At 42.2% G+C, this 24,173-nt stretch overlaps 1 protein-coding gene across 2 annotated transcripts in view; it reads left to right on the top strand.

The window, feature by feature from the left end:
* The window catches only part of CYSLTR2 (cysteinyl leukotriene receptor 2), a 29,562-nt gene extending 9,693 nt beyond the window's left edge, over positions 1-19,869 (top strand). The window contains exons 2-3 of one of the 2 annotated variants that reach the window (XM_055336174.1): positions 7,034-7,334; positions 16,285-19,869. In XM_055336174.1, the coding sequence (XP_055192149.1) occupies positions 16,296-17,318 (1,023 nt within the window). In that variant the 5' untranslated portion in view covers positions 7,034-7,334; positions 16,285-16,295 and the 3' untranslated portion in view covers positions 17,319-19,869. The remainder of the gene's footprint in view (positions 1-7,033; positions 7,335-16,284) is intronic. The other variant, XM_055336175.1, reaches the window with a different exon arrangement.
* The last annotated feature ends 4,304 nt before the right edge of the window (positions 19,870-24,173 follow it).

Genomic DNA, 24,173 nt, shown 5'->3' with positions numbered 1-24,173 from the left:
GTATAGCTTGGGTTGGAATTCAGAAAAACAAAACAAAACAACAAAAAAAAAACTTAATTTTTAGATCCCAGAGATTTTTTCCCCTTTATTTGTAGAATTGAGATAAAAAATGCCAATTCAGCCTATCTCAAAAGATAGCCAAGTGGAGCGAATGAGATACCTGAAAAAAAAAAATCCTTTGTAAGTTATAAGGCGAAAATGTGATATTTTCATATATAAAAGACATCTGGGAGGCGGAGGCCCAGAGGTGGGCTAGTCAAGTCTCCACGGTGGGTGAGTTCTTGCGGGAGTAGAGGGAACGCTGAGCTGAGGGCCACAGTGGGGCTCCAGTTGTGGTCCACACTCGGGTAAAGAGCTAACAATGGATGCGGAAGGGCTGAACAACCAGGAAATGGAAAACCGCAAGCACTCGAAACCACAGGAGACAGAGAAGTGGAGGTTTCCCTGATAAGATCTGAGGATCAAATTCTAGAGTAACTGAGAAGGAAGTCTGAGAAAGAACAGTAGAACCGCCTGTTGGACAGGAACAGATGACCTGATCCTAGTCCTGCCTGATTCAGAGGGGGCTTTTGAGAGACCGGGGAGGTGGTGACTGCTGTCAATTAAAAAGAGGAAGATGAGACAGAAATGACAACAGTGAACCCAGTGGTTCGGGTGGGGGGTTAAGTGCAAGAGGACACACAAAACCAAAAATCCCAATAGGGTCGCATTATTAGGTAGGAGAAGAGAAAACTGGTCTGGTTGACTCCCTGCTGTGTGGTGTGAGCACACTCTATCACTTCCAACTCCAAACAGTCCCACAGGCCATCTTTTTTAGCCTCATTTTGAGAGTGAGGAAGGTGAGGGCCAGAGAGTAAGGGTCAAGCAGCTGGAAAGTGGTGGGTTGGGAGTCAGACCAGGTCTGCTGGACTCCAGGTACAGGGTACACACTAGTCTCGAGGTCCAGGTGGATGAAGTTTGGAGGGGAGGGAGCAGCGAAGAGCAGAAGGGACAAGAGTCACTGGAGGGGGTTTGGCTAAGAGTAACAGTCAAGGTGTCTCCAGAGGAAGGAGGACGTGCGTCTTCCCTCCCTGACTCAAAATCTTCCTCTGGCACCACACCTTTCTCCACTGCTGTGCCCTTATCGGTTTCCTGGCCTTGGGCTTCCCCCGACCCCTCTGGTCCCCTGAGACTCTTCCCCCCGCTGACCACCTGCTCCTTCAGCCGGTCTCTCTCCTGGCCTCCTTGACATTGCATCCTTGACTCATGGTTTGAGTCATGGTGTCTCATGGTTTGGCCAGCCTTGGTCAACCGTCCCTCCCAGGCTCCTGCTCTCTGCCCGTCTCTTCATTGTCCATGTGCCCCCCACTCCAGGCTCTTGTCTTTGACCCTCTTCCCTTCTCTGTCCTCACACCCCTGTGGGAAGTCATCCAACTTTTCTGGCTTCAGTCACCTTCAAGTGCTGATGACCCAGAAATTCATCAGGGTCCCCCCGCGCCTCCCCCCAGCTCTGGACCACGAGGACACAGTTCCATTTACATGTGTCACGAAAGCCTCACATTCAAAGTGTCCCAAATTGAACTCATTCCCCCTCAACCCCCCTCCCCAACAGCATCTCTCTCTTATGTTCTTTTTTATTAGTGCAAAGCACGTTGTCCCAGAAAACACCTAGAAGATTCCCCGCTGCCACCTTGCCCTGACTGGGACACCTTCTGTAACCGGTCCATCCACAACTCGGGCCACCTCTCATGTTTCTCTTTACCTCTCAGTCCCGTCCAGCTGTGACCACTGTCTCCGCCTGAACGATCACAGGAGCGCCCCTTGCAGACTCTAGGAAGCCAGGCTCGCCCCCTTCCCGACTGTCCTCCACCTGCTGCCACCTGCTTCTAAAACACCATCTGCCTCTGCGATCCCAGGGCTCTCACCGCCCTCAGAATAGGCCCGGTGTCCCTTGTGGAGGGAGGTCACTCTCAACCCACCCGGGGGCACCTCATCCTCATTTTCGTGCTTCACCTGGATTGTATCTCTCGCCTCCCCGAGCTTGCCCTGTGCTCCGCGTCCTGTTCTGTGCCCGAGCCCCCGGCCTCCCCACAGCCAGCCTCTCCCCGGGTACCCTATGGCCATCCGGGTCCCCAGGGCCGCTCCCTGTGGCATCTCGTGCCGAGGGCCCCCCTCACCTTGCTTGTGTCTCGAGTTGTCTGGTTTATCCCCCCCGGGGGCTCCTGTAGGTCTGAGGTTGTGTTCACTTCCCGGGCAGGCCCACGGGCCCTGGCTCTGCAGCTTGGGGAGGCCAGGGAGGCCGGGGAGGCCGGGGAGCCCTGAGCCAGGGAGCCGGGAGCTGGGCCCCCCGGGATCCCACAGCTTTGAATGTTTCCTCCTCTACAAAGTAGCCCCTTCGGCTTCCCTGGGGCTGCCTGGGGACTGAGTGGCCCCAGGGGAGCAGGCCAGCAGGCCCGCAAAGGTGGGGAGCTGGAAGCCAGGGAAGCAGGGATCCCCTAAGGCTAGGTGGCCAGCGGACTGAGGGGAGCTTGCTGGAAGGATTTTCCATGTGGGAGTGAGGAGCCCCAGAGACAGGGGCCCAGCAGAAGACCTGGGACGTCATCTGGTGGCAGTCTCCTGTCCCGGTGCTGGCCGCCTGGGTGCTGGGCAAAAGCCCACCATGAAATCCTTGTAAAGACGATCCAGAAGATTCCCTGCTCCTGAGGGCTTTATGGCAACCCCGCAGCACCCAGTGGTGTAAGGCGCATCCCTTGTCCCTCCTGGGGGCTGTCGTGTTGGGGTGTGCAGGTCCTGAGACAGGTCAGGGCCCAGATCTCGGCACCCGAAGGGGAAGCGCACCTGAGCACTGATGGGGGCAGGGCGGGGCTGGGGGGGTCCTCGGTGACAGGGGTCACTAGGCTCTGTCCAAAAATACATTTTTCTTTAAAAAAAGAAAACGGGGCGGGGGGGGAATCCCTGGGTGGCTCAGCGGTTTAGCGCCTGCCTTAGGCCCAGGGTGTGATCCTGGAGTCTTGGGGTCAAGTCCCACGTCAGGCTTCCTGCGTGGAGCCTGCTTCTCCCTCTGCCTGTGTCTCTGCCTCTCTCTGTGTGTCTCTCATGAATAAATAAATAAAACCTTTTAATAAAAAAAAAGAAAAGAAAAGGTATTTGTCTAAGTTCAGATGAAAATAATCTGCGATGTTTTAGACGCTTGCGGCTTTGCTCTGACCATGAGAACACTCTTTTTTTTTTTAAGTTGCCCTATGTTGTTTTTTTTTTTTTTTAAGATTTTATTTATTTATTCATGTGAGACACAGAGAAAGAGAGAGGCAGAGACACAGGCAGAGGGAGGAGCAGGGACCCAGGATCCTGAGCCACCCAGGCGCCCCTGACCTTGAAAACATGCTACGCATCAGGGGAAGCTCTTCATCCTCATCAGGTTTTAACCGGCCTCGCAACATATTTGGTTTTCTTCGTAACTGAAACGTGGAATCCACAGGAAACAAAGCCTTGATTCTTGCTTTGTGCCTGGCCCCTTTTCAGTACAGGAAGCTGTGTACGTGCTCTTTCCCCTCTTCCGCCAAGACGGTGGAAATTAGGCTGTCAATTTATTTCCTGGTTTTCCCTGAATTTACTTCTTCGTGTATTTCTCAGCTTCCCATCACGTACTTAATTGGTCTGGCTGATTTTTAAAACCACATATAGCAGGCGATTTCTTTTTCTTTTTCTTTCTTTCTTTTTTTTAAAACAGTCTGAAATGTTGAAGTGCGACGTGGTCGGATGTATTTTGTATTTTATATGGGCCGGAAAGAGCAATCAAAACGTTTTAAAGGATTTTCAAGAGAAAGTGTTGAGCTAAATGGAATTTTGGAACTGAGCTGGGCCTGCGTTTAGCCTGTGGCTGTCAGCTACATGAGGCTTCTAGAAAGGGTAGCGTGTGTTTTCTTTCTAAAGCTTTCCAGGGATTAAGGTGCTCTTGGAATCAAAGCTCCAGCTTCCTTAGGGTATCCCTTCCCTGCAACTGAGGCAGTTTTTCAGCCACTGACCACCCCCACTCCCCTCCAGGCCCCTGCAGGGCCCAGAACCAATCCCAATCTCAGGCAGAGGAATGGAAGCAGCTCTGGAACTCAGGTCACCCTGGGGGTTGATCTGATCCTGACTTTGTGCCTTGACTCTAAATTTGGACAACTCTCTTTTTCCTAAGATTTGGTCTTCATCTCATTAAGGAAAGTGGACCCCTGTCTTAGCATCCTTGGCCTAAGTCTCTGTGCCCAAAGGCTCTCCAAGACCCAGGGTCTCCAGACTCAGGGCCTCTAGGACACAACACCTCCAAGACCCAGGGCCTCTAAGGACTCAAAGCCTCCAGGACTCAATACTTCCAAAACCCAGGGCCTCTAGGATTCAAGGCCTCTAAAACCCAGGGCCTCCAGACTCCAGGATTCAGGTCCTTCAGGACTAAGGACTTCTAAACTCCAGGACCTCTAGGACTCAGGGCCTCCAAAATCCAGGCCTCCAGGATTCAGGGATCTCAGGATTCAGGGGTTCCAAGATTCAGAGCCTTTATTATTCAGGGTCTCCAGGACTCATAGCCTCCCAAACCCAAAGCCTCTAGGACCCAGGGCCTCCAGACTCAGGGACTCTAAGACCCAGGACTCCCTAGGATTCAAGGACTCCAGGATTCAGGGCCTGTCTGTACTGACCCTGTCTTTCCACGGTGGCCTGACCATAAATGGTCTTGCAGCTTTCAGATGGACTTCCCCATGAGTCCTGCCTTGCTCCCTGGTTGCTCAAGGAATCCCTGCTGTAAGGTCCATTTTTTATCCCCACTACACCCCTCTCTAGTGGAACACCTGTTACCAACTTTTCTGGTGACTTCTTGTCTGTGGTTGTACCTGCTGGACTCCATGTCTGCCTATGATAAGGGATTTTCCTCAGCATCTATAGCTGCTGGTGTCCCTGAAGACTTGCCACACCCTAGGGCAGAGCGCAGGCTGCTTCCCAACTTTCCCTGGCTGCCCTTCTCATCGCAATGCACAAGCCCTGTTGGTCTCGAGATGGGAAAAGTGGTCTTCGTGGCCAAAATGTCTAAGGACTTGATTGCTTTTAGATCCATTTCTACTTTTTCCAGATTCTTTCCTGGCCTTAGATATGAGCTTTCCCTAAGATTCTATCAGAATCCTGGCTCTAAAGTCAGGGTCCTTAAGACTACAGTAGGTTCTATATGGCCATACGGATAGGACTCCATCCAAAAAAAAAAAAAAAAGGCCATTTGTAATGAAACCCACAAGAATTCCTCTGGCTGGTCACATACCTGTCTTATTTCTCATGCCTCATCTCTTTGTCCTTCTACCCTAGCCCTGCCAACCAGTAGAAATTTTAATTTTCTATAAGATCGAGTTAACACACTATCTCCAATTTCCTTGTGTTTCTGTATTCCCTTTCCCAAGTTAGGCCTACAGACTTTTAGCCTCTGTGTGATGATCTTTCTGAACTGTATCTGTAGCCTTGACCTGTCTCCTGAGCTCTAGAGTGTGTGCTCCTGATCCCAGCTAACGGCCTCACCATTCTCCCTATAATCAAAGCAAGAAACCCGAGACTTGCTGTGGAGACAGATCAAAAGCCACTATTCATGCAATCAGAACTAAGGCCCTATAGTCATCTCAAAAAGGGGTGGCCCTCAGCTCTGCATTGGAGAACTCTCATCTTGTCAGTCTACTCCTAGGCCTAAAGAAATCAGTTTACACAAGTCAAACTCATAGGGAAATAATTTTTAACCCAGAATTCTGGTTATTCTGGTTTGAACACATATTAATGGGAGATTCTACTTTCCCTTTATTGTAATCTTCCAGTTCACAATTCAAAGTCCACCTTCCCAGGGAGGCCTGATGAAGCAGATGAGTTATTAGAAGATTGCCTGGTAGGAATAGACCGAAAGAAAGTAGTGGAAATGGTCTTGAGAGATTTTCATCATAAGCATGTCAAAATAATCCAAGAGTTATCAGTATTTCTGTACAGTATGCTTTTCTAGCAAACACGAAGAGGAGTCTACTTGTTACACTTCGTATGAACATGAACTGAGGTCATCAACTCCTCCTCATGGTCAGTGGGATGACAGATGTTGGAGCTAAGTCATTCCTGCATTCATTCATGAGGGTGGAACAGCTGGGGAGCATTTACCCACTGCCAAGGACTGTGTGAAGCATGCCTTCTCGCTCTCTTTCTCATTTAATGCTTACAACAACCCCGTGAAATCAATGTTATATAATATCCTTGTTGTGGGTTGAATTATGTCCCCCAAAATGATATGTCCAAATCCTAATCCCAGATATTTGTAAATAAGACCTTATTTGGAAACAGGATCTTTGTAGATATAATTAGTTAAGATGAGGTCATACTGGATGAAGATGGGCCCTAACCCGAATAACTTGTGTTCTTGTAAGAAGAGGAGAAGACACAGCAACACAGGATATGTAGTAGGAAGATGATGTGAAGACACAAAAGAAAATACCATGGGACAGTTAAGAGGTTGGAGTAAGGCATCCACAAGCCAAGGAATGCCAAAGATCACGGGTAACCACTAGAAGCTAGAAAAGGAAGGAAGAATTCATCCCTGGAGGCTTCTAAGAGAGCCTGGCCCTACTGATACCCAGATTTCAGACTTCCTACCTCCAGAACCATGAGAGAATAAATGTTTGTTGTTTAAGGCTCTAGTTCTTAACTCTGTTAAGGCAGCCCGAGGAAATTAATACAATCTCCATTTTACAAATGAGGTAATGGATGCTCAGAAATGCTAATTTATCCAAAAGTGAGCGTTTAGAACTCTCTGACTCAAACACTAGAACACTTGCTAGTGGAACTGGCCCATTAGGTGGGAGTTCTCTTTTTGTTCTATCCAAACCTTGTTCCAGAAAAATTATATAATAACATCAACATTTCCCAAGTAAGATTGTGTAGAACATTAGTTCTCAGAATGTGTTAATGTGCACAAAAGTTTTCAGGATCAAAAAAAAAGGAAGGATGCTGTGTATAAATCAGCCTTTTTTTTTTTTTTTTTTTTGGTTCTGTCTTCCTGCAGGACCCTCAGAGAGCCTTTAACGTGCATTACGAATCTCCAAGAGAGGAACACTAGAGCTTGCGGTATTTCTCAAGCTGATTTAAACATGGAAGCCTTGTCTTTTACAGAGTATCTTATGGGATTCATATTTCATGGAAGATACTTTGGGAAGTGCTGAATTAAAGAAAAAAAGCTTTTCTTTCTTTGACATTATTTCCATGTCAACCATGTTTTCTGAGTTACACCTTCACATAAGTGCCTGAAGGAGGATTGAAAAACATCCTTGCTGCATCAGAAATATATTTACAAACCATCTCTTTGGGTAGGTTCATTTAACTGTTTTACCATATCGATTTATTCTTTAGATCATTATGCGGATTCTCGGAGTCACTGTCTTCTAGCTGAAGGCCGTTGAGACTATACCAGTAGTTGAACAAAGTTGGGTCTATTGACTTGTCATGTCAAGGGGGAATGCGCACGAAGGGAAAATGGGACATCTCAGAAAGAGGATGCTTGCATTAGATGATTTGGGGGTAAGAATCAAGGAAGCAGGACTTCGCAGGAACAAAAATGGTTATTAGTTCTTATAGCAGACCCTGAAAAACAAGGAAACATGTCCTTCTATCATACTCAGAAAATGGAAACATGTCCCCCAAATCCTCCTGTTCTTTCTAAACATCCAGGAAGCTTCCCTTCACCCATACCTCCAGTCAGAGGCTGTTATGCAATATTTATTCAGGTGCAGTAATAAGTGTTTACTTTAGTATAAAATTTTCTAAACCTGGGCTCTGTCAAAGATAAACAAAGCCAGGCACTAGTTAAAGGAAGGACAGATTTTAATGAGTAATATACTGTTGCAATAGAGAAAAGAGTCCAGCATGAACTGAACTCAACTTCAATTTTTACAGAGGTGAGTGGATATTTTTAAGGAAGAAGGAAGGAATGGGTGGGGTGGGTGGGTAAATAGGAGCTCAGCAGTGTCAGGGAAGTGAAAAGTGATTAAAAAAAATGAAAAGGGAGGTTGGCCCATGTGAATTGCATCTGAGTTTGCTGACACTTTTAAAGCTTAGGATCTTACCCTTCCACAGAGGCTGGGAGACAGGAGCCCTACCCTCAGGTGTTGGCTAGAACAAACAGTAAATTCTTCCAGTAGCCTCGAGTTGTTTCAGGCTCTATAAGAAGAGGAGGTTATGGCATCCTAGAGATGTGGCCCTGAGCTGTTAAATAACTGTTAGTCCTTCATTCAAGTCTTTATAGGCCAAGGTGGAAGCCTAGTCAAGAAGAGGACTCAGAGGAGCCCGCCTAGAGTTTGATCAAGGAGAGAGTCTTGTCAGCTTCCAGAACAGAAGCTGTACACCTTAAATAAGTGAGACTCTTACGAGGGCCGGAGACAAGTTATGAGTGATATTTTCCAGTTGCATTATTCCCACTCTGGTAGTTGTTGCTTGCACAGTGTGCGTGCCAGAGGGTCGGTTATCTCTCCTGAGAGTTCTTTCAATCAGCTTGTGCCTGACTCTTTCAGATGTGTCTGTGTATTCTTTTTTAGGGAAACATGATTCCTGCGGGAGTGATAATTTTAAACATCTGACATCCTCTAATGATGGTCTTGTTGAATACACAGGATACGTTAGTGTGTGGCAGGTGGATATAAGCCCGATGTCCACAAAAGAAGTAGACTAGTGGTACTTGGAATTCAAGAATCATTTATCACAACAGGAATGAGCTTTTTTCTTTATTTGAGCATCTGTGGTGGAGAGTCCCTTGAAGTGGATAGATTTCTTGGGTGGAGTCTAACAGGTCCTGCAAAGCAGGCTGGAAGGTTGTGGAAGAAAATAAGGTAATGATTTCTATCCAGGTTGGATAGAAATCTCTGTTCCCACTCCCAAAGTGTTAGGTTTTGCTGATAGGTTGTAAGGACTTCAACAGAAGCATTCTGTTGACATGGGGCAACGTACAATTTTTATAAGACTGAAATTGGAGTTAATTATGTGAGGGATACTTAAATATCAGAAGGGATATATAGAAGAACATTTCCATCTTGAAGTGATTTTTTATTTATTTGCTTTTTGGTGTGCTTGTTTTTATTTTTTTTTATTTTTTTTTGGTGTGCTTGTTTTTAGCTACTGAATTTTGTCAGTGAGCAGTTAAATTCAGGAAAGTAGCTATGATCTAAGAAAAAAACAACCCAGAGGGGAGCCTGGGTGGCTCAGTCAGTTAAGTATCTGACTTGATCTCAGCTCAGATCTTGGTCTCAGTGTTGTGAGTTCCAGCCCCACACTGGGCTCCATGCTGGGTGTGAAGCCTACTAAAAGAAAAAAGAAAAGAAAAGAAAAGAAAAGAAAAGAAAGAAAAGAAAAGAAAAGAAGAAAACAACCCAGAGAATCTTGTTTTCTCTTAAGTGGCAGAGACGGTAATGGGTCACAGGATGAAGATAAGAGAGATCATATCAGCTAATAGGGTAAAATTACGGTAATGAACAAAATGAGTAGTAAAGGGAAAGAAGAGAGTGCTAAAGAATCAGAAAAGTAATTTTGTTCTGTCTTGTGTGAAAGCTGTCTGCTTCGGGAGTCAATAATCTGGCCTTCTGTAAATCCACAGCTTCTGGAGAATTTCTAAAAATCTTCAGTTTGAAGTCTTTCAAGAAATGGGCTTCCAGTAGCTGTGAGGGAGTTCATGTGTCTTTTTTTGTTGGGAGACATGAGTCCAAAAATTAAAGTATTGGTGTGTTCATGCACTGTCAGTTGTTAAAGACAGCAATAAGGTCCTCTCCACCTAGGGTCAAGAGATGTTTTTTCCTGACGTCTTTTCCAGAAGACCACACAAAGTCTGCTTTGGAGAATATTTTGGAAATACGACTTTCCTGTAGTCATCACATTAGATCACAATAAGATAGGATCAGGGATTGGAAGTAATTGCCAAACGCACAAGGCAGCTTGTTACGTACTCAGGAGGAGATGATTTGTGGGTTCTAGGGGGGGATTGATCTCATTGCCTGAAATCAAGGCCAATGGAAATACTTCAATCCTTAGAAGTTTGAGGGTGTTAGGGTTCCATTAGTTCTTGTTACTTTCCCTGTTGTTTGTGGATAAGGACAGTGATGTTTCTAAATGAAAGGTAAAGCTTTACAGTTCTTTGATGACCGAATCAGTGAAATGTGTGTCTCTTACAGAAGAGAAAAGTGGGGGTTTCCAAATTAAGCAATTTTTTCCCCCTGCCGTACGGCCAGGGCTCTGCAGCAAAGAAAAGCTTTAAAAGTCTGTAGACCTGGTTATCTTCAAAGGAGCCTTGGGGTTGTGGTTGTCCATGTTCTGCCCTTACAGACTGCTAGAATCGTGCCGATGGCAGGTAGGGCAAGCGTGGGAACAGCCTTAGCAATACCTTCAAATGACCCTTCCAGTGTTGTTTTAATACCATTGCCAGTTTATCTCTGCTACTGTAGGTAGTATCATGAAGGAGCCTGGCTAAACTCTACTTTTATTACGGCCGTTTCTTTGGGTAACAGCAAAATGTCTCAAGGTTCTTTGATTCATTATTTACTTTATACAGAGTCTTACAGTGTCAGGCAATCTCTATTTCTAAGGTATTTTGAATTCAGGGATGAATCCAAAATCATATTCCACGTACAAATATTTGTTCTTTCATCCTTTTGTCAGCAAGTCCGGGGAAAGGCAATTAACTGTGTCGTCTGAATTAATTTTATTTATTTATATAGAGTAAAGTTTATATTTCAAGGGTAAATTCAAGTCAGCGATAGCATAGTCTGCTTGGCGATTTTAGGTTTTTCTAAGGATGAACCAACCAACCAAGAGAATTAAATCAGGGATATCCAAAGGAGAATCTAGAAGGCCCGTGCAAGGTATGGACACCTCCGTCACTAAGATAACCAATCATGGCCTTCTTTTTCTTTTTCTTTCTTTTTTTTTTTTTTATTTTGACAGATGAGGAAAGGAGAGTAGCTTGGTTTAATGTTACAGCAACGGATGTTTTAAGGGAAACCAACAAAATTGTATAGGAGCTTCTGTGATTGGCTGAAAAGTCCCAAGTCATTTCTATCAATAGGAAAGTCTGTACAATAGGAAAACTATTTATTTTAAGTAGTCCCTCCACCCAACGTGGGGCTTGAACTCAGGAGTTCAGGGGTCCCATGCCCCACCTACTGAGCCAGCCAGGTGCCCCCAACAGGGAGACTATTTAGTGGAGAACATAGAACTATGTTGACTAAGTTGACTTAAGGTTCCTGTCAGCCTTGCTCGGAGCTGTTATCACTCTAAACAAGACGGTTATACTGTGGCTACCGGGTCTACTGAAAGAGTGAAATCAGAAGTTGGTCTCTGATGATTCCCATGAAACTGAGTCAGAAAGTCTAGTGCTTGTTCAGTTGTCATGACCACACCAGAGAAAGGGTTTGTAAACCTAGAACCCTGTGGGAAAGAAATCTTTTTATTCCTATCAGTTACAGGAATCTTTGCATTTAAACATGAACATGCTTCTTTTAAACCTAAAAAGTATGGAATCCTTGAAAGAGATTTATATTAGCACATTTTACCTAAGTATAATCAACTTTGGGGGACTAATTTATCAGCTTTTTTACTACTTGTTCGGTAAACAAATACACCCTCATACTGGTTTTAGATTCATTAAAATTCAAAGGATTTTTAGAAATCTAATTATTCCCATTTTTCCTTCCTTTTGTAGGATGAAGGAACAAAGCTTGTGTTACTCCTTGGCCATTGTAGTAAAACCCCAAGATGGTTTAGGCACAAAAGATGTATTGATAACCTTATATTTAATTTGGGGACCTGAATTTGGGGAAGAAAGAATCAAGAATAGTTGTTTAAGGAGACAAGATATAACTTATAAGTATCCAGAATCAAGAAATTCTTATAGGCAACATTGTAAAAGCACTCAGCAATTAACAAAGGTTATTAGAAACTTTATTTTGAATGCAAGGAAGCTTTTAAAAAAGGATTTAAAAGTATGTCAAAAGCACTGAAATAAAACAGAATATGCTTTTTTAAAATTTATTTTTTATTGGTGTTCAATTTGAACAGAATATTCTATTGACAAAAAGATATCTTTACTCCTGAGTAAAAAATAACCTAATTATTTTATGTTAAAAAGACTCTAATTCTAATTTTACTCTTTTTTTACGTTATTCATGTTTAATAATCTATAGTAAAAGATTTATTAATATGCCCTCATACATATGCATTTAGACATTCACTAATATATAAACTAAAAAGTAATGAATTTAAAGTACTGAACTATAGTTTTAAAATTAAATCTATTAAATAAAACAATGTGTGTATTAAATTATTCTCTGAATAAACAACGAGAAAATCATGTTCATTATCTTGTATGCATATTTGTATTTCTCTGTATTAACTGTCTATATTAATTATCATCTTTGACCAAAATAATCGCCTTTTCATCAAGCATAAGAACAGTTAGAGGGGAGAAAATAAAGAAGAATTTAGATATTTATCTGTCTACTAGTATTTGTCCTACACTGTAAATAATTTTAAAGTATAATTAAAAAGTATAATTCAAAAGCATATTTTATTCATCTATTACCCTTGTAAAAAATAAAGTAAAAAATTGTATTTATTCAATTCCTTATATTGAATAACCACTGTTTTGTATGTATTCCTTATTCAGAAATCATTTAAGCATCCAAAGATTATTAACTATTTGTCTAAGGTCTTTAAGTTAGTTAAGAATTAGGAAATTTAAATTTTAGTTAAAACATTAAATTCTTATGATTTGTTCCAAGTAAGAAGTCATAAAATTAAACTTTTAAAAAGGCATTCATTGTTATCACTCATTTTAGTTAATTGCAATTTTATATGTATATTTTAAAACTTCAAACAAGTTATGGAGTAGTGGAATATTGTTTAATTTGTAAACAATTATTTGTAAAACCAAAAAAATATTTGTAAAACCCATGCAGGAAATTCAGTTTAATCAAATGAAATTTAACCCCTGCCTTGTTCATATCAAAATATTATGCTGACATTAAATTTATTAAATTATTAATTTATTAAATTAATTTTTTGGAGACTCTGAATCATGCCAAAAATGGTATCTTCTTTTAACTTGAAAACAATGCCCTTTCTTTTTTTCTTACAACTGTAATAATAAAAGCTATTACGTAAATCCACAAAATGAAATACATCTTAATAACTCTGTCTTCCTTTATTTCAGACATTTGCCTGTTTATCTGGACCGTACATTCCTAGAATGTGCACATAAAAAGTGAAGGACTCTTTTGAGCAGCTAATCATTCATTTTCCAAGAGAGGGAAAAAGAAAGAGGGATTGAGAGAAGAAAGAAAAGAAGGAGGAAACTGCTTTAGATGAATATGATTTCAGCACTAAGAAAGGACAATTATATTCCCTCCGAAAAGAAAAGGAAGAAAAATATTTGTATCTAGAAAAACATTTTGAACATGTACCTGAAAAACATTTATATCTAGAAAAACAGATTTTGAATATATACCTGAAAAGGATTGACCTTAAAATTGGTTTAAGGCCTTGTCAATTTTGTCAATACCTGATAAAAGAGCTAGCACTTTTTAATCCCCAAAGGATGGAAGGAAAGGAGGGGGTATCACCAACATTCAACAAAAAGAATATTGTAGACAATGTCCTCTTGACGGTTTCCTCACTGTTTCTCCTAGAGCGCCTCTCAAGCCAACAACCTTGTTCATGTCACAAGTTCCCCAAAGTGGCCACTGCAATTCCACATGGTCCCTGGTGAAATTGTGCCAGTGGCATGGGCGCTCTACAGTGAGGAAAGCTGAAAGACACCTCGTGGCCCTGGGAGAGGTACAGTTCGAAGTTGGATGGACCCCACGAGCGCTGGGGTGCTGTAAGGATGGAGCTTATTTGCCCTTCCATCTCTGAAATTTGGGCAAAGGTCACCTGCCTCAAGTTAGGTTTGAAAAAAACTAAACAAAGCAGACCTCGGGATCACAAAGATATGACAGAGGAAGTCATTCCAATATTTGAAATGATGACTTTACACAAAGTTTATCCAGAGTTTGTCTAAAGAATGCCAGGCCTTCTGAACACTCAGTCCCTGGGGCGGTTGGAGGACGGACTTACCGGCCTCCCCCCCTTGTCTTTTCCTTACGGACTTTTCCTCCTAAAGAAAAACAACACTCAAGACAATAGGTGATAGAATGGGTGTTAGAAGGTTAGGAAACAATGGTTACTATTTACCAGATTTACAAGTCTGACCGGTGACTAGAATGTCTTGATGTTGTCACTATTTTTTATTTTAGCCGTTCTAGTAGGCGTGTAAATATATCCCACTGTAGTTATTGTTTGCATTTCCTTAGTGGCTGGTGCTATTGAACAATTTTGTATGTGCTTATATTTTACCCACATGCCTGAAATATCTCTTCGTGTCTTTTGCCTATTTTCTAATTGGATTGTTTGGTTTTGTTTGGTTGGGTTTTATTTATTTATTTTTACTGCTGAGTTTCGAGAGTTCTTTATGTATTCTAGACACTAGTCCTTTGTCAAATCTGTGGTTTGCAAATATTTTCTCCCAGCCCATATTTTGTCTTTTCATCTTCTCAACAGAACCTCTTGCAGAGGAAAAGTTGTTTTATCTTGATGAAGTCCAATTTATCAATTTTTCATTTCATGGATCACGTTTTTGTTGTCAAGTCCAAGAACTCTCTGCCTAGTCTTAAATCCCAGAGACTTTCTCCTGGGTTTTTATTTTCCTAAAAATGTTATAGTTTTACATTTAGTCTATGATCCATTTTAGTTAATTTTTGTGAAAGGTAAGTCAGTTGGTCCCATTGGTTGATGTTGTACTTGAGTTTATCCAATTCTTGAGGAGTTTTTGTCTATTTGTTCTATCAGTTATTGAGACAGGATTTTGAAATTACCAACTGTAACCATGGACTTGTATATTTCTCCTCTTGATTCTATCAGTTTTTCCTTCATATAGTTTGCAACTCGGTTGTTTGGTGCATACACATTTAGAACTGGTGTGTCTTTTTGATAGATAGACTCTTTTATCATTATATAATGTCCTTCTCTCATATTGTTTTTTGTTCTGAAGTTTACTTTATCTGATATTAAGAGCTACTCCTGATTTTCTTTGATTTACATTTCCATGACATAAATATTTTTCGTCCTCTTGCTTTCAACCTGCCAGTACTGTTATTTGAAGTGAATTTCTTATATACAGCATATTATATATATATATATGTACATATATATATTCCAGTCTGCCAATCTGTATTTTAATTGGTATATTTAGACTATTTATATTTAATGTAATTATTGGTTTGTTAGGGATAAGCCTGCCATTTGATTGTATTTTTCTGCTTGTATTGTCTATTTTCTTTTTCTTATCTTTCTGTTGGTTATTCAACCACTTTTCAGAATTCCATTTTGATTTGGCTCTAGTGTTTTTGAGCATATCTCTTTGTATAGCTTTTTAATGGCTGCTCCAGGTGTTACATTACACATACATCATTTACCACAGTCTATTGGCATCATCATTTTACCAACTCAAGTGAAGTTGTGAAAACCTTACCTCCTTTGTGTCCCTTTACCCTCCCCCATTTACAATAAAATTATCTTTAAAAATTCCCCTGCATCATATCGAATCACATCAGACAAGGTTAGAGTTTTTGTTTCAACCATCAAATGTAACTTAGACTCAAAAAGAGAAGACAATCCTATTGTACTTAACCCATATTTTTGCTTTTCATTTTCTGCCTCTTTTCTAATGTTCCTAGGGCCCTTCTTTTATTGATTCCTTTCTGTTTAGAGGCCTTCTTTTAGCCATTCATTTAAGGTAGGTCTGCAGACAATAAATTCTCTTAGTTCTCCATCATCTGAGAACATTTTGACTTCTCCTTCATATTTGAAAGGTATTTTTGCTGGATATAGAAATTTGGGTTGGTAGACTTTTGTTTTAGCACTTAAAAATGTTGTGCTTTTGTCTTCTTCCAAATATTCTGGTGAGACATCTGTTGTCTGGTAGGTGTAGACTGTCGTATTAACGCAAGCACTGGACCAAATATCTCCCAAGTTTGAGGCTTCGGTTTCAATGAAATAAATCAATGTTTATTTTGCATTCTAGAAATTTATCATGAAATATAATGGAGGATATAGTAAAAACTTTGCTGATATTTTTGGACTCAAGTTACAAAGAAAAGCCAGTTGTTTCATTAAAACCTGGAAAGATGTGAGTAGTGAGTGAGGAGTAACTTTTTGTGTCTGTTTCTTTTTAATCCACCATAGAGAAGAAACTTATGTCCTTGCCTCCATTCACCTCCATGCCAGAAATGGAACCCAACGGCACCTTTGGCAGTAGCAACAGCAATGGGAGCTGTACAATTGAAAACTTCAAAAAGGATTTTTACCCCATTGTGTACCTGGTAATATTTGTCTGGGGAACCTTGGGAAATGGCTTTTCCATATATGTTTTCCTGCAATCTTATAAGAAGTTCACTTCTGTGAATGTTTTCATGCTAAACCTGGCCATTTCAGATTTCTTGTTCACAAGTACACTACCCTTCAGAGCTGACTATTACATCAGAAACTTCAATTGGATATTTGGGGACCTGGCCTGCAGGATTATGTCTTATTCTATGTATGTCAACATGTACAGCAGCATTTATTTCCTGACTGTTCTGAGCATCATGCGTTTCCTGGCAACTGTTCACCCCTTCCGGCTTCTCCATGTCACCAGCATCAAGAGTGCCTGGATTCTGTGTGGGATCATATGGATCCTTATCATGGCTTCCTCAGTAATGCTTCTGAACAATGGCTCTGAGCAGAAGGGCAGTGTCGTATTATGCTTAGAGCTGAATATCAATAAAATTGTTAAACTGAAGACCATGAACTACATTGCCTTGGTGATCGGCTTCCTGCTGCCATTCTGCATGCTCAGCATTTGTTACCTGCTGATCATTCGAGCCCTGTTAAAAGTAGAGGTCCCAGAATCAGGGCTGCGGGTTTCTCACAAGAAGGCACTTATCACCATCATCATTGCCTTGATCATCTTCCTCTTGTGTTTCCTGCCCTATCACATACTGAGAACTCTCCACCTGATGGAGTGGAAAGTGAATACATGCAAAGAGGACCTGCATAAAGCTGTAGTCATCACACTGACCTTGGCAGCAGCCAATACCTGCCTCAATCCTTTGCTCTATTACTTTGCTGGGGAAAATTTTAAGGACAGACTGAGGTTGATACTCAGAAAAGGGCAGGCACAGAAGACAAAGTACAGCCTTCCTGTCTGCATGTGGTTGAAAAGGGAAACACAAATTTAAGGGGTTGCCAGGTGGGGCCTGTTCTTGCATCCTTGGGCCTACCTTCATTCATCACATAGTCTCCAAATGACCATGGATTTAACTGTTTCCAACAAAGGTCCACTCCTAACATTTAAGTGACCATGACTTTTGTTGATAAGTCCTACTTCAAACATTGCATTAGATGTGTTTTCAGTGATTGACTCGAAATGAGAAATATAGCAGACAAAATCTCTACTTGTCTTGCAACCTCACATGTCAGACTGGGAAAAGATGCTCAGCACGTTGTGTGCTTCTTTTCATCAGTTTCTGTACCAGATCTTGGTCCCACCAGGTATTCTAAATTAACTTTAAGATAACCTCAACTTCCCCAGCTTCTCCAGCTCCTCTTCTAACTGGCTAAGATGCATAGCCAGTTAACAAAGCTAATGGAGGTTCCAGAGCAGACCAGAAAAAGCATCCTAAGAATTCACTGAAAAGACTTTGTGAGGAAGGCTGCCCTTGGTCAAAGCAGAGTCAAGGTCCCAAACAAGAACAGTGAGAGAAAGGGGGAGAGAAGGACTGGGGCAAGACAGAGCTGGTAAAAAGTAAGGAGAAAGAGAAATTTCATGTTGCACTGGGAGAGAGGCTCTAGCACACTGCAGGCAAGAAGATTCCCTTCGCCTCTCTCTTGCTGGGGGCTAGAAGGAATAGAAGAGTGGGAGGAAGAACCAGGGCCTTGTCTAGGGAGTGGAGGGATTACGTGTCAAATGGTAGAAAGGAGAGGGTCAATTTTACTCTTGTGATTTGGGTTGGGACTGACTTCACTGAAGGTCCCAATCGTGCATGCTAATCTATTGGGATGGGAGCCAGAACAGAGGAGGTTGCTCTAAGCATTTGGTTGGGCAATGAGAGAGAGGGTGGGGTAGAGGACAAGTTGCAAAGGTGGTTGTACCCCTGCAATTCTACTAATATTTTGGTGGCACATGAATAGGGTGGCTTTCCTTTTGAGGGAGTATAGAAAAGAACTGGATAGTGGGAAGGGGTCCTTTCCATCCACTGAAACAGAGCTAGGGAGACTACCAACTACTACCTCCCTGGCCACTGTACCACCACAATTGCATGGCCTCTCCATGCTGGGCAGACTGAGCCAGACACTTCATATTCAGTAACTCCATTTAACCCTTACACCGAAGCCTTGTGTTTCTACTTTACAGATGAAGAAACCGAAGCTTGGAGAAATTGAGAAACTTGTTCAAGTTCACACAGGTGGTAGGAGTTTAAAAGATATCTGTGGAGAAGGGTTAGCTGGGTGCTGACTCCACTGCTCCCCCTACGAACCTTCTGGGAGATTGGCTGAAACTCTGAATAGAAGTTCCCTTTCCCCATCAGGCACCTTCCCCTCCTCATTTTCTCTCTGGAGTCATTGACCTCAGGCAGAGTGGGGTGTGGGAGGGAGGTGGTGTTCTCAAGCTAGGGAGAAAGGGAACATCTTTATAGTAAACAAGAGCCCCAGGACCCTTCCCTTACTCAGCTGTCAGAATGCTGTCAGACTCATATCTTGTCAAAACAGGAGCCTGCAGGATCCTCCTGTGGGGAAACAACACAATCCAAGGGAAAGACTAACAGATACAGACTGTTGAGGATTTCCCAACACAAAAGCTGGCACCTGCCCTATTATCTCCCTGGCAGGGAAGTCCATACCGCAACCAATCCCTTCTATTCAGAGAGCATCTAGTCAGCCTGTTAGAGCCTCACTCTTAATTATGCACAATGACCACTCCACTTTGGGGGCAGTGGAGAGTGGGGTGGGGTGGACAAAGGCCACAACATGAAAATACCTACAAATAAATGACAGGGTTGATAGAGACGTTTTCAGGAAGAAAGGTGTCAACGCTTTTATTACCCTTGCACTTTTTATTGGAAACCAACTGGAGGATGTGCTCCTCCAAAATAAATGATTAAGCCAAGATAGAGAAAAACACGACATCTAGGAAACAAGGAATCCAACACAGGAGAAAAGTGAACAACATAGGATGTTGGTGGTAGCAGAAAAACAAGAAACTAATTGATTTGCCACATTGGAGGGATTTATATGTTTTTTTGAAGCACTTGGGATTAACTAGTGAAAATACATAGAAAAATAAACAAAGGAAAAGACACAGTGTTCATTGAATGCTCATAAAAAGAAACTATTGTTTAAGAACAAAAATGTAATCATAGTACACTACATGGCTCACCTGTGAATTATGTGGAATAACGTAAAAACAAAATACTGTGATATAATTTCTATTAGGAAATGAGAGGATATGTATGTGGGGGAGGGGTGTAAGTCATCTAGGTCTCCATCTTCCATCACAGAAAATGCATAACAACTAAAGCTAGAGAATGATAAAAGCTATATCAAAATGATAAAAGCTATATCCTGTTTAGCAACAGGAGCTACCATCCAGAAGACACGGTGAAAAGGATGGACAGGGATGGCCTCTGGAAAGTTTGGGGTGGGACAATAAGGTGGAAATTTCTCTTCTCCTTTTAAGGACTTTTTAGCCATCTAACTTGTAAATATGTATTGCTGAAATAAAAATTAAGTTTAAATTAAATTTTTAAAATGGCATCAATTCTGTGGGTTTTGTTTGTTTGTTTGTTTGTTTGTTTTAAGAAACGAGACAGAAAAGAAAGGCCACCATTAATGGGCACTGAACATTGGCAGGAGAAATGAAAGCAGGAAATGGCTAGACTTTGGGCCGCTGAGGGAGGCTCACCCAGTCCTGCCGAGGGAGGGGAGGTCCTCTTGGGATGTTGGGAGTCACTTCCTGGGATCAGAGATGATTTAGTATATCAGGATATATTTTAGTCACGAGCAGCAGAAAACCCAACTGGCTTAAACAATCATTATCTCACATAACTGTAACATCGAGAGAGAAGTAAGGCTCCAGACCCCATTCAGCTGGGGCTCCTGTGAGTCTTCTCCAGGTATTGGCTGGTCTGATGGCTGAATCCCCCCGCATGGAAACAAGCCGATTGCAAGCAGCCTGAGGCTACATGCTTCCTTCCTTACACCCAGGAGAAGAAACAGGGTATCTCCTCAAAGCATTTAACGAAGGTCATGGGGCTGCCTTTTGGCTAGATCTACTCAGGTTACACACCGGCTCCTAAACTAGACCAAGTAAGGGATTACTTCGATGGAGCAAGGATGGTCAGAACCTACACCTGCAGTAGGGTTAAACCTATTGACGTCTCAGCTGGGAGAAGGGTGAAATGGGACTTGCAGAGGCCCCATATCTTGGACACAAGTGAGATGGAGAAGAACTGCCAGCCAGCCAGGCATCCAGGCCAATCATGCCTGGTATCTACGCAGCAGCCTTAGCGGCTCAGGAGTGTGAGAGAATGATGTGCTAGAAGGAGGGTGAAAGCTAAGGTATGAGTTTGTATTGTAAAGTCATAGGGATTTTCCAAGGGTGATTAGAAATCTCAACAACTCTCCAAGGGCAAGATAGCCCAGATAAAGGTGCGAGCAACCAAGATCATGGGCTGAACAGTAATGCAGGGATTGTGGGTTATGGTGTCTTTAAACCTATGGTGCGTGCGTGTGTGTGTGTGTGTGTGTGTGTGTGTGTGAGAGAGAGAGAGAGAGAGAGAGAAACAGAGCATGCTTAATGACTTACTTTTTCTTTTTCCAAGACTTTCCCTTTCTCTAGTCAGAGCGAAACATCTCATCTGGTAAAGAATGTTGTCCTTGAGGAAGAAAACAAAATGGAGCCCTCTATTTACCGAAGTGAAAGCCCAGAGTGTCCCGAAGTTTTAGATACAGTTCTTTTTGTTTGAGAGACTAGATAGCCCCTCGAACACGTACATAAATTGTTCAACTGGGACAAAGGGTTTTTGTTGTGTCAGCTTTAGTGGAATTATGGTACGACAACCATGCCTCTTCAGTGGGGACCTGAGAAGCAATGCCAGTAAATTTTGTGACTATTTTGAAAGACCAATTCTCTGTTTTGAATTTTATTAAGATGACCCACAATTTATTCTGAGGCAAAGATGATGTCAAACAGGCCAAAAACAGGTGTAGGAGGGGAGACTGACAAGGGAGATGGCTTTCTTCCTGGAAAAGGGCTTGAAAATAGAGAACTTGTTAGGGAAGGATGGGGTTTAGGTGGGAGATATGGTGATAAGAGATCCTTCCTCTGAGACATTTTGTCCCCAAGTAGATAGAGGCAGCTACTCAAAGCTAATAAAGGCCACAAGGGGAATTTTAACAATAGAGAAGTTGTTAAAAAGCTAGTGCGTATTTGAAAGCTCTAATAAGCACAGAATAGGGCACTGACGTAAGAACCCACAGAAAGTTCAAAGATACACAGCTGGGAATGGAGGCTAATTTACATGGCGAGTTGGAAAGGTCTCAGAAGGGTTGTTAGCTGCATGAATATGCCCAGGAAGCTAAATTCTAAGCTCAGGGACTCCTGGCCCCTCTCCTGCTCCCTGGTCCCCAAAGATCCTTGTGTTCCAAGTGTGGTGTGGTTATCAGTAGGGTATTGGTTAAGTTTTGAGGCAGTTAAAAGAGTTAAAAGTCATACACGGATTTTCAGCTGTGCAAGAGGTCAGCACCCCCAATACGCTGTTCAAGGGTCAACTGAATTTAGTTTTGCATGTTTTTGCACTTTCTAGAAATGGAATAATATGGCAATTTTTTCCCCAATCAGCTTTATCTTTTTGAAATTCAATCATAATCCTGATGACTTTAAGAGCATAATATTTAGTTATCCATACTTCTGTTAACAGAGACATTAGATGATTGCCAGATTTTGACTACTAGAAACAATGCTTCTACGAATACTTGCATACACGTCTTTCATTGCACACATGTAAAAACTTGTCTGGATTATATATTTAGGAATATGTTCATGATCAACGATTTTATGTAATGTCCAACTTTTTTTTTTAAGATTTCATTTATTTATTCATGAGAGACACACAGAGAGGCAGAGACACAGGCAGAGGGAGAAGCAGGCTCCTTGCGGGGAACCTGATGTGGGACTTGATCCCAGGACCCCGGGGTCACAATCTGATCCTGGCTCAGACGCTCTATGGCTGAACCACCCAGGCGTCCCGTGATATCCAACTCTTTTCCAAACTGGCATTTCCAACTTGAACCCCTGACAGCAGTGTAGGAGAACTTCCACGTATCTATCTACACATACACCGTATGTATGGTGTTCATATTTCACTGTGATTTTCATATATTATTTATACTTAGTGAGTTAACAACCAACAAGTGCTCACAGAAGGAAATTTAAAGAATTGTACTTTGGGCAAAAGGAAAATGGTAACAGATAGACAATCTGAACTACAAGAAGGAATAGTGAACAAAGACATAGATAAATATATGGGTATATCAAGAGTCTAGGTTGACAGCTAGGTTGACTGTCCTCTGCTTTTTTGTTGTTGCTAATGAGAAGTCAGCTGCCTAATTGCTTTAATAATAATAGCTACCATTGTGAATGTTAGATACTCTTTTAGGAACTACGTGCACATTTTTCTGGTAGGATAAGAAGTGGAAGATGTTATTCATCATATTTTATGGATGAAAAAATTAAGTCACAGAGAGGTGAAGCAACTTGCCGAAATGTACTTGCAAAGGGCCAAACCGGTATTGAAACCCAACCAGTGCACTTCCAGGACGCACGCTCTGAGCCATTACACTCGCCACTTACACCTTGTTTTCTCACGTACCATACTCACCTGGAGTGTGATACTGCTTCGTAAGTGAGTTGACTTTGTTTCTGCTTGGTCTTGAGATCTCTCGGTCTCTGGTATTCTGAAATATTACTTTGATGCACATCATTTTTGCTGCTTCTCATCCATGGTGACGAGGTATGTTTTGTGATTTTTGCCTCCGGGGCCCTGTTCTTTGGAACGTTTTGAGTGGGAACTTTTCGAGGCGTATGTGGCTTTCCTCCAGAGAGGTTTTATGCTTTTTCTGCCAGGTCTTTGGATGCTTTCCAATCCTGAGACCACATTAAGTTAAATTCACTAGTTGATTTTTGTTTTCAGACCACATTAACTCCGAGACATAAGTCAGAAACTGATGGATGTTGTAGGCCAGGGTGAGCCACCAACAGAACACAGAAAAGAAAGAATTCTAGTTCAAATGATGGTTTTATAGAAAATGGGCTAATTATCTTAACCCTCAAAGAAATGGCAGAGTGTTAGCGGACAGACATTGAGGAAGGGAAAGGGGAAGAACATTTCAGTTGAGGGACACAGATAAAGGCTCAACCCAATGAAATCTAGTGCTTTTTGAAATTGAAAGCACTCTGATGTGGACAGGTTCCTAGAGTGGGATTGGTGGGGCATATGGGCTGTAAAAGCAAATTGGGTGGGATCTTGGATGATTGTGAACATGATTCAAGAGGCGCTGGGGACTCATGGAAGACTTCGGAGGAAGACGATATAATGACTAGAGTCATCTGCGTATGAGGAACATGACTCTATAAGGAACACGTAGGCCAGATCTTCAATGTAAATCTAGAACAATGCCCTACTGCCAGGCCGAATTTATTTTTGATTATCTTCAATCATGTATGATTCATTCTGTTTTCGCTGCTGGATGAGTTGAGTACAGATTAATTTTATTAGGTTTACCTGCAAGGAAATGGCTTGTCTTTTTTTTTTTTTTTAACATCTTATTTATTTATTTGAGAGGGAGAAAGAGAGAGCCTACGTGCCAGCATAGAGGGGGTTGCCAGGGGAGGGAAGCAGAGGGAGAAGGAGAAGCAGACTCCTTGCTGAGCAAGGAGCCCAACATGGGGCTCAATCCCAAGACACCGTTTCATGACCCACGTGGAAGGCAGACACTTACCAGCCTAAGCCACCCAAGCACACCCCAAAATGGTA

The sequence above is a fragment of the Nyctereutes procyonoides genome, unplaced genomic scaffold (genome assembly GCF_905146905.1).
Source record: "Nyctereutes procyonoides isolate TBG_1078 unplaced genomic scaffold, NYPRO_anot_genome, whole genome shotgun sequence".
In the NCBI taxonomy this organism is placed as follows: domain Eukaryota; kingdom Metazoa; phylum Chordata; class Mammalia; order Carnivora; family Canidae; genus Nyctereutes; species Nyctereutes procyonoides.
Note: the sequence above shows the minus strand (reverse complement) of the source record. Positions and strands in the feature narration are given on the sequence as shown.